General features: G+C 39.5%; 1 protein-coding gene across 1 annotated transcript in view; it reads right to left on the bottom strand.

Annotated features, from left to right (window-relative positions):
- LOC146679119 (very-long-chain (3R)-3-hydroxyacyl-CoA dehydratase-like) overlaps positions 1-10551 on the bottom strand; it is a 16123-nt gene extending 5572 nt beyond the window's left edge. The window contains exons 1-6 of the mRNA XM_085408108.1: positions 10348-10551; positions 6914-6959; positions 6633-6706; positions 6223-6387; positions 5542-5590; positions 5299-5409 (exon numbers count right to left, since the gene is read on the bottom strand). Of these exons, the coding sequence (XP_085264234.1) occupies positions 5299-5409; positions 5542-5590; positions 6223-6387; positions 6633-6706; positions 6914-6959; positions 10348-10428 (526 nt within the window). The 5' untranslated portion in view covers positions 10429-10551. The remainder of the gene's footprint in view (positions 1-5298; positions 5410-5541; positions 5591-6222; positions 6388-6632; positions 6707-6913; positions 6960-10347) is intronic.
- Positions 10552-11451: the final 900 nt, after the last annotated feature.

Here is an 11451-nt window from a genome sequence, read left to right on the forward strand (position 1 = left end):
CTTCAGTGCTCACAGCCCAGTACCATGCGGCTTGAATGGTTTACAATACCTAACTGATATCCCAGAAGTTTAACTGACTTCATATTATACTTGTTAAGGAAAATGTTATAAAACACTTCTTCAGTAAAGACTCAGAGAAGAGAAACACACAGAACTTCTTGCTAGCAAGGGCAGCCTCCAGACAGACTCGTGCTAAGAAACTGCCCCGGTCTTTATTTATACTTCAGTGGGTGCTTGTGTGTGTGTGTGTGTGTGTGTGTGTGTGTGTGTGTGTGTGTGTGTGTGTGTGTGTGTGGGGGGGGGGGGGGGGGGGGGTCAGAGTGTGACCCCATAAAGACTTCCCTAAACCTGCTGGTCTCGAAGTCCAGCAGTTCATCAAACCAAAAAGCACTTAGACTAAAACAGATATAGCTACGTTAATCCTACCGTAAAACAATAAGACAAGGTACGACCTCTCTCATGCTCCCAGGATGTGGGTGTGCACATCAAGCCTTTTGTAGCCTGCTAGAGATCACACATCCTGTCACTACACAATTGATTATATGCCTCTAAGTATACATGGTTGAATATTTCCTAATACAAATAACTACATGCAGTATTCTACCATATGCAAACTTATATCACTAAAAGATTATACTGACTACTAAATACAATTTTCCATTGACAATACTGAGTGCTCACTTCACTTTTTGAGCAGTGTATTATGCTGCAGGCCAAAAGGTCCAACGTTTCTAAGAGGTAAAGAAGAGCTGTTGGCTCTTCTGGCGTATTTAAGGTTAAATTAATCCACAAAAGAACCTCAAGATGAATGAGATGGTTTGAAGTTCAGCACTTTGGCTAGACAAACATGGCAGAGACAGACTAACTGGATTGAATGTGTACTCTGTGATAATACAATGGTAGTAAACATCTGGCATCGCTCACTAACTAACCATTATAACATACAGTGGGGCAAAAAAGTATTTAGTCAGCCACCGATTGTGCAAGTTCCCCCACTTAAAATGATGACAGAAGTCAGTAATTTGCACCAGAGGTACACTTCAACTGTGAGAGACAGAATGTGAAAGAAAAATCCATGAATTCACATGGTAGGATTTGTAAAGAATTTATTCGTAAATTAGGGTGGAAAATAAGTATTTGGTCACCTCAAACAAGGAAAATCTCTGGCTCTCACAGACCTGTAACGTCTTCTGTAAGAAGCTTTTCTGTCCCCCACTCGTTACCTGTATGACTGACACCTGTTTGAACTCATCGTCTGTATAAAAGACACCTGTCCACAGCCTCAAACAGTCAGACTCCAAACTCCGCCATGGCCAAGACCAAAGAGCTTTCGAAGGACACCAGGAAAAGTATTGTAGACCTGCACCAGACTGGGAAGAGTGAATCTACAATAGGCAAGCAGCTTGGTGTGAAAAAATCAACTGTGGGAGCAATCATCAGAAAATGGAAGACATACAAGACCACTGATAATCTCCCTCGATCTGGGGCTCCACGCAAGATCTCATCCCGTGGGGTCAAAATGATCATGAGAACGGTGAGCAAAGATCCCAGAACCACACGGGGGGACATGGTGAATGACCTGCAGAGAGCTGGGACCAAAGTAACAAAGGTCACCATCAGTAACACACTACAACGGCAGGGAATCAAATCCCGCAGTGCCAGACGTGTTCCGCTGCTGAAGCAAGTGCATGTCCAGGCCCGTCTGAAGTTTGCCAGAGAGCACATGGATGATACAGCAGAGGATTGGGAGAATGTCATGTGGTCAGATGAAACCAAAGTAGAACTTTTTGGTATAAACTCAACTCGTCGTGTTTGGAGGAAGAAGAATACTGAGTTGCATCCCAAGAACACCATACCTACTGTGAAGCATGGGGGTGGAAACATCATGCTATGGGGCTGTTTTTCTGCCAAGGGGACAGGACGACTGATCCGTGTTAAGGACAGAATGAATGGGGCCATGTATCGTGAGATTTTGAGCCAAAACCTCCTTCCATCAGTGAGAACTTTGAAGATGAAACGAGGCTGGGTCTTCCAACATGACAATGATCCAAAACACACCGCCCGGGCAACAAAGGAGTGGCTCCGTAAGAAGCATTTGAAAGTCCTGGAGTGGCCTAGCCAGTCTCCAGACCTCAACCCCATAGAAAATCTGTGGCGGGAGTTGAAAGTCCGTGTTGCTCGGCGACAGCCCCAAAACATCACTGCTCTCGAGAAGATCTGCATGGAGGAATGGGCCAAAATACCAGCTACTGTGTGTGCAAACCTGGTAAAGACCTATAGTAAACGTTTGACCTCTGTTATTGCCAACAAAGGTTATGTTACAAAGTATTGAGTTGTATTTTTGTTATTGACCAAATACTTATTTTCCACCCTAATTTACGAATAAATTCTTTACAAATCCTACCATGTGAATTCATGGATTTTTCTTTCACATTCTGTCTCTCACAGTTGAAGTGTACCTCTGGTGCAAATTACTGACCTCTGTCATCATTTTAGGTGGGGGAACTTGCACAATCGGTGGCTGACTAAATACTTTTTTGCCCCACTGTATATACATATATATATACACATATATATATATATATATACACACACATATACACACACATATACATATATATATACACACACATATACATATATATACACGCCCATCGCTGGTATGATCTGGCTGCGCTTTACCAAACCCGACCTCAGAAGGCCCATTAAGATTTCTCTAAGATTTCCGTCGATCGGCGGTAGCTCGTTAACGGAGATTTGCCGTGTTGTGGCGTTAAGGTCATTTCAACGAGATTAACCTGAAAGCACTAGTGGGAACACAACGAATATGACTGCACATTTACGCCGACATCATCCTAGTGCAAAGACAAGTGGAAGCAGAAAAAAAACAAGCAAGCATGCTACTAACTTTAGCCGAGTCATTTAGACAGCTGTTTAATATGCTGCTGAGAATATAGCCCAGAAGAAGCGGATAGTATAGCTTTTATTTTGGAAAGAGACATTTCTCTGTAATAAACTCTTTTCCAAAGATGAGTGATTCCTCAATAAGATACAGGGCTCGCAATATCGCTAGCCCGACGTCCCGGGGCTAGCGATTTTTTTCAGTCAGGCTACCAAAATCTATCTCTTCCCTGCCCGTCGGGCTTTTGTAGGAAGGAAAAATATATGTCAATGCTTTTGCATTCTTTCAGAAATGTAGCTGGGTAATTATGTCATTGGCATCGGTGAGCCACTGTCAATATGTGACATATTGCAATCGCGTTTGAATTTGCGCTTGTTTTTTTGCTTTCACTTTGCAATCGCGCGAACTGTGTATAGAGAGCGACAGCACTGATCTGTGAGTGATGATAATTTGTGCACCAATTCCTCTGACATCGTCTTATTAATCGTTAGCTTACTATGCAAACATGACAAGTGAAATCTCCCGCAGCAAGCTTAAACATGTGAGAGGTTGATCGCGCAGAGAATCGCTGAGCTTATGTGAGTGTGTGTGTAAAAGCAGCAGGATATATATTTGACTACGATGACCTGGATGACTGAGAACCTTCACAGACAGATATATATTTTAGTTCTGCTGAGCCAAAAAAGACAGGTCAGGGTGAAGAAGTGACAGCCAAAGAAAAGCTTACCACAAAACGGAGAAGTTATGACAAATCAGACTATAAGGCAAAAAGAAAGTGCAGCTTTATGGTTTCATGGACAAAATAATTTCTGTGGCTGCAATATGACGAGCTAAATAACCAGGGCTGCACATAAGTGGTCCGCAGGTGCGCATTCGCTGTCAAAATAAAAAACACGCACAAGGGTTAGGGTTAAATTTAAAAACTGTACTTTTGAGTTAAAATATATATTTATAATTTTAATAAATGACAAATTAAAAAGGCATGAACATTTTTTTGTATCGAAAAAATATCGAACCGTGACACCAAAGTATCGAACCGAACCGAACCGTGAATTTTGTGTATCGTTGCACCCCTAATATATATATATATATATATATATATATATATATATATATATATATATATATATATATATATATATATATATATATATAGCACTTTGTAGCTTATCTGTCCAGCAGAAAAAGGGTTCACTCAAAATATAGTAGTTACTGGATGTAACTTCAGTTCTATGCATCTACTATGCTGATACTGGTAAGTGTTTAAGTTAATAGTCAGATTCTCTTTTATAGAGTTCCTTATAACTCTTCCTTTTGGGGGCTTCTTCACTCACTCACCTCTTTTCACCCTCTGTGTTTGTACATCACTTTAATTATTACTTATTATTCATCTCTGTTTCTCTCAGCAGCTGGCTGCCACTCCCTGAGCCTGATACTGTTGGAGCTTCCTTCCTGATAAAAGGAAGATTTTCCTTCCTACTGTCTTCAAAGTGCTTTTGGTCATAGGGGACTGTCTGATTGTTGTGGTTTTCTCTGCATCATTGTATGGTCTTTACTAGGGATTGGTATCAAGAGTAATTAAATTCCTTAAAATTCCCTTAAAATAGTCCGTTTTGCCTTTGTCTATGGGTCACACTTATTGTTTGCACTTGCTGAAATCAACTGATTTTGGTACCTGTGTCAGAGAAGGAAAATAGTGGCACAGTCTACAGCATGGATATAGGCATTTTATTTATATTCTATTCTATACACAAAAAGACCAGAGCGCGATGCTAAAGTGCAAATTGCATGCAGGACAGAAACAACAGCATTATGCTGGTAGCACAACTTTGGCTCTTTGTAAGCACTTGCACAGACAGCATGCTAATGCTAAGCTAGCCAAGAACCCAGGGTAAAAACTGAGTGAATGCTCACACCAGCCCGGCAGCCAGACCCTAAACTTCAACAGGTAACAAACCGATGAGCAGCCAGGCTTTGTTTCTACCTGTTCATTGTTCTACAGTAGAATCACCATGGCGATCGATTTAAAGTCTCTTTGCGATGGTTTTCATCTTTGCTTTGTGTTCATACCTAAATACTAAGTGAAAGATCCTGTGTGTCCTGATTAGGATAGGGATTTGTGTTGGTGCATGGGACTGTAGCCTATAGGCTTATATTGTTAAATTGTAATGATGAGACAATGTGTTTAAAGTCATTTTATAGAGAAACAGGAAAATAATAAAATGAGTAGTAAAACAAATTAGTTTTCCCCCTTGGGAGTAATTAAGTAAAGTACTGCATTACTTTTAAGAAAAGTGTGTAATACATTACTTTTTTGAATAACGACCCCAAAAAGGCATTTCCAAAAAAATGCCTGCCTTTCCATGCTTCAAGACATTTGTTTTCTCTTTACAAACCTTGACCAAGAATGAAGAGGCGGACAGTCATGTTGACAAAGACCCAGGAGTATCCCAGGAACTGCACGAGGTTGTACATGAACAAGTAGCTTTTCTTCAGACCCAGGTATGCTGTGGAAACAAGAGAGAAAATGACTAAAATCAACTAATCTGCAGAATTTAATCTAAAGGACAGCAAACACAGGTGATATAGGATATCTGAGTTTCAGGTTGTTTGAAGGTGAAGAACTCTGTGAAACTCACGGTCATTACGAACTCTTGACTCCACACTTATCTTGTTTAGCTTCTCCTCCTAAAAGAACAACAAATGAATTACAATTAGTCACATTTCTCATCAGTTCCAAAGCAGCTAGGTGATGAATTTAGTACGCTGAAAAGAAATGTATTTATTTTTTATTGGGAATGCAAAAAGTTATTGTGGCTCTGTAATTGATAGCTGTAGTACATGTTGATGGTGTGAATGTCCCAGAGAGTTCAAAACACGACTCCCTTAATTATAAAACACTTTTACAGATAAACACATTTCACTGGATAATCATATTAAATTTTAGCAGCATGTCCAGAACAACTGATTTAGTCTTTCAGCAGTCTTAATAGCCAAGTAGGAAGGAGCATTGACATGAAGTTTACGTTCAAATTACACATGTGCAAAGCTGAACCTTGCCAGATCACAATAAGTTATGTAATATTATGTGAGTTGGCTCTTGCATGCCTAACTTTGAAAAGGACCTGCCATAAAATGTAAAATGTCCCCCAAACAAAAATATTTTAATCCCCAAAACCTGTTTGCAACTACAAAGACTACATTTTCTAGTCCTTTGACTTCCCATCAGACACAGTGTTCATGTTAGCAACCAAAAGTCTTTTCTGTGGTACACATTTTACTCTCAGTCCTCAGGGTGAGTGGAATCATTGTCGTTTTGCCTTAGCCTGAAGCTCCATCTCAGCGTCCGACTCATCCAGCCATCGGTCGAAGTCTGGGGCCAGAAACAGAGGCTTTTTCTCCTGCAGCGTCAGCCGGTCCCACCAGCGCTCCTCCTTCTTCTTGATTTTGATGTCAACCTGACGCTCAGTGGATTTGTGCTTGATCTGGAAACAGAGTATTAAATCGAGCCTAAATAACATGACATTTTGTTTAACCTGTGTGTGTGTTGAAATAAAACCTACAGCTATTTGTTGGAAATTAAGTCAGTTTTTCAGTTAGTGTCCATGTCAAATTCACTCACACTAAAACTGGAGAATGACAGGAACATTATTAGCACAATGTCATAACCTTAGCAGGAAAAAACACCCCAATCAATTCTTGAAAACTTTCAAAAATGAGACAGCAGTACCTCGGGTCTAACAGGTTCCAGGAACTCCAACTTGAACTCGTATTCATTATCTCCCTTAGCTCCATGACCCTGTGCTGTGGTACAAGGTTTTTTTAAACAGTAAAGTAAGCAAAGTGAGTACAAATTTTATTTGTAGAGAACCTTTCACTAAAAAAATGCTAAAGCATTAAGACAAAAAGACAAAACTGTCTAAGTATATTGTGGTTATGCATCATTCTGTAGTTCATTCTTATTTAATCTTCATTTTCTTGTTCTTAAATGCACAAAAATGAAGTACCAACCTCTGAACTGAAGTGTGTTGTGTTCTTGCAGGTTGATATTGACATTCTGAAAAACACAAAAGCCGCCATCACAACCCGAAAGTGGACAAACCATTGAGGTAGAAATGATACATTAGGTACGGTGATATTCTCTGTTGAAAGAAAAAAGAATCCTCATATAGCCCACAACACAAATTTATAACAATACTTCAAATACTTCGCTCACACTACGATATTATTGTAATTTTTAACATTCTGTGATGCAAAAGTATTGCAAAACATTAACGTCATCATTTTTTCCAACTTCAAATGATGTCCTCAAAGTTAAAACTTTGTCAATATCTGTTTTCAGTTCTTGTCACTAAAACATTCCATAAATGTTTCCATTAGATGGAGTCAGTCTGATGTTAGTGTGTGATTTAATGGGGTCCAGATGGTAAATACACGCAGTCTGTTTCAGAAATTAAATGTGATAGATCAGTGAAAACCACATATCTGTTGACTCATTCAGACTGACGAAAACATGCTGGCAGTTGATCTGCATTTACAAATCAGCCAAATAAATGTTTGCAAACCTTTGACGATCGATCTGAGGCTACGTTCACACTGCAGGTCTTAATGCTTAATTCCGATTTTTTGATCAAATCCGATTTTTTTGTCTGCTCGTTCACACTACAAATAAAATGCGACAGCAAACGCGCTCTAGTGTGAACGCTCAAAGCGGCCCGCATGCGCAAAAGAAGATGTCACACACAACGCGCTCTGTTTAGACCCAGAGCAAACAATATTGTTTGACTGATGGCCCTTAATATAAAGACTTCGGACTTCACGTTTCCCAATTTTTGCTTTAAGTTATTTTGTTATTTACATAATAATGTAGATAACCTAATAATTATCCTTATTGCTGTTTTAGAGAGGAGCGGTGCTTCAAAGGATAGTTGCAGATTTCTGTCAGAATCTGCAGATTATGCAGTACAAATAAAATGTTAACGTTTCTCCAACGTTGTCTTCCCAGCAGTTTCACTGGATGGCCAGGAAGCTTTCGCGATGTCTTATCGGGCGCTTCTCCGGCGCTGATAATTGGCATCTGTCTTGTGTCAGTGACGTAAAAGACAGATTTAATGCGACTTGACCGTTCATACAGCAGTCGCTTTCTGAAACATCGGATATGTATCGGATTCAGTACCACATACAAAAGTGACCCAGATCGGATTTGAAAATATCGGATTTGTGCCGTTCACACTGTCACACCATGATCGGATATGGGTCTCATAGGGTAAAAAAAAAAATCGGATTTGATGCGCTTTCACCTGCAGTGTGAACGTAGCCTGAGAGTGACTTGAGTTAGTCCTAGTCAGGCTGCAAGTCTTTTCAGAAAGGTTGCCTCCTGTCAATTACCTTGCGACCAAAAGTGATTGTCAGTGTGCAACACATTCAATCTCTGGGTAACCATTTAGTCACCACAAACTGCACGGGAGGTAGCTTGGTCAAGCTAAGTATATCCAGTGTTGGGTGCTTTTTCTGCCGAGTCAATTTGCTTGGCTAACATTATTTCTGCATTTTTCTGCATTTTCCTTCAGCCCTGGAAAAGACCAGACTTTTCTACCTCCACTGACTCTTACTGAAGATCAAATATTCAAACTACAGGTTTGTTTTAAGGACGAGCAACATCAGACTTTCACAATACAGTCAGATCAGGTTATGATGAAGAGCTAAACATAGCAGTACAATACTATACACAAAACTATGTTGCAATATGTTGTTGTTGAAAGTGGTGCAAAGTTGTTGATTCAAGTTTACGGCCACTTTAGAGGTGGTAATGTTGTACTATTGAGTTTTACAGCAGTTATTCTGAGTTGCTTATACTCGTGTGTGTAGGACAGGTGGTGTTCTCTGAGACTGTTTGAGTTTCCCTTCATTCATTTCCCTTCATCCTAAGAGCCGAAACAAGATCCAGAACAACCATTAAACATCATGCATCTTTTATAAGACATTTGTGCAGCAGATGGAGGATGAAGTCGAAGAAGCTACTGTTATAAACTCAGCCCATTAGACTGGCTCCTTGTTTAGACACACGTGTTTACACTGGACACACACTAAAGTTATTCAGCAAATAATTAAAATATAGGGAGCCGTAAGCAAATGATGAACCAAATAAAGGTATCAGTGATGTCATCCTCTCAGATGGGCCGCTACAGTCAAAAATAGATAGAAAAGCATCTTATCAGTTGTTATACGACTTCCAAGAAACAAACTACAAGAAAGCTTTAAGTTCTTTTAAAAGCCTGGTTTAAAACCTTTTATCTGATTGGCATCTTTTAACTTTACTTATATAGTTTATTCACATTTTGTTATAATGTCTGATTCTTAGGAGGAGCACTGTGAACTGCAGTGCTGCTGAAAGTTGCTTTGTAAGTAATTTTTGCATTGCCAAGCTTATAGCAAATGGCACGGCCATGCGGCTGACATAATAAGTGAAGCACATCTACAAAAACAAGGAAGTCAAACTTTAGCTGACGTGATCTATTTTTGATATCTCTGAGTACAGTGGATGGTTTCATATTCTTTTAATAGACAACAAAGTTCTACAAAAGAAAAAGAAAAGAAAAAGAAGCTTTCCTTTGATGCTTTTGCTAAAGAATTTGTTAGAGATTGAAACACGGTGGGATGTACAGAAAATAACATTTTCACAACTTAGTGTGGTTTAGTGATTTTAAGGTGTCTTTTGGTCATATTTGTAGAGAAACTGAATAATTTTTGTGTTTTAGACTGTCCAATGAAATCTTACTTTGTAGGTGAGGGGAATTCAAATAGATATCATTATTATTATTTCCTTATCATTCACAGCCATAATCGGTAACAAAGAAATATTAGTTCTCTGAAACTCGGCTTTGTTTAAGCAAACATTAGAGGTGGAAAACTGCAAAGAGAGAAGCTACAAAACAAGGAAGTAACTCTAAAACACCAAATTCAACTGTCACTCTGGAGTCATTTCACTCAGTTATCACTAATGCATTTACCTTCTTTACAGAAAACTTCCTTACATTTTAGACCCCATTAGTGCTGAAGGACCTTGACCTCGAGAAGTATTAATCTTGCTTAAAAAATAATTATGCGCTTTTTTTTTTCTGAACACAGGAGAAGCGTGTATGAATTCTTCTGGTTGTCTGCTTTGTCATGCCAGCTGAAGTAAGTATTATCAGTCAAATCCATTTTACAACTGTGACGGTAGCTACGGCATCAGCTAACAGCCAGGCTGGCTAGCTGTGACCGCGACAAAGTCCGCTGTAGTACAGCCACAGCGAAGAAAGCTCCCGTTAAGTAACAGCAACACCCAGACCAGCAAGAAAATAAAAGCAAATTTAAACGGCGAGCCCGTCGGAGTGGAGGTTGAAACATTATATATGGAGTCAATGAGCTGAAAGCTGTCAGGCGGATGTTGGGGACTGTCCTACCTTGACATCGCTCAGTTCCACTCGGAGGTAAATCTCTCCGTGCCGCTGAGCCCAGTAAACATGAGGAGTCAGGATTTGCATGTTCACGATGTTTTGTTCTTTCTGATATCTACATACCTACCCGGCGAAGAATCTTTTTCTCAAACTGATTAACTGAAACCTTCATCTGACAGCCCGGAGGATGGACAGATGATGCAGGGTACTTCCGGGGGGAGGTCGCTCTCGGATTTCAAAATAAGAATTTTGAAAGGGCCGCCTTCAGAATAAAAGTCACCCTAAAAAACAACGAATAAATAAACGGATGAGAATGAATGGGTGGATGGAATGAATGAATAACTCAATGAATCTTTCATACACGTGCCCAGCCAGTGCCACACACAAAGACATTTGGATCTTTCGGTAGTCGTTTCACATTGCTTTAGGTGTGTTTAACCTAACTTTGAATGATTTTTTTTAAGTACTTTATCCAAGCCTTTTGCATTTTATATTACTCTGAATTTTAACCAGCTGAAGAAAAAAAGTGTGACTTTATATAAGCATAAATGCAAACACCCATATAAAGAAGCCAGACTCTTTTACTCCCTGGCAGGAAAGTTGTGCTATAACTGAGACTGTTCCACAAGTGGCCACCCAGAGACTATAACAAGACCGCAAAAGACAGGTGATTAGATTTTCATATTCAACCATTATTAGAGCACTGCTTAAATTTTCCCACATTTCACTTCTTCTAGTTTAAAATGATCCAAACGTGAATAAGAGGGGTGCAGCTCCAGCATATTTCATAATCTGACAATTATTGTTAATCATGATATAACTTTTTTAAATGAACTTAAGGCTGCAGGATGACTCTTTCTGCAACTGTGAACAAGTTGATTGATGCAAAGAGCTCAGAAGCATCATGATTTGGGGAATCTTTTCTGTAGAAGAGGTTGGACTTGTTAAACCTTTTTTGCGCCACGGACCGGTTTATGCCCGACAATATTTTCACGGATAAATGCAACAAAATAAAACTAGTACCGGTACCAAAAAAAAAAAGAAGATTTATTCATAACACACGTGAAAAGACCCAGGAAAACCGAGTTAACGATAAAAACGATAACAAAA

The sequence above is a fragment of the Rhamphochromis longiceps genome, linkage group LG1 (assembly GCF_057381845.1).
Source record: "Rhamphochromis longiceps isolate RC_006_pf linkage group LG1, R_longiceps_female_GT1.1, whole genome shotgun sequence".
Taxonomy (NCBI): domain Eukaryota; kingdom Metazoa; phylum Chordata; class Actinopteri; order Cichliformes; family Cichlidae; genus Rhamphochromis; species Rhamphochromis longiceps.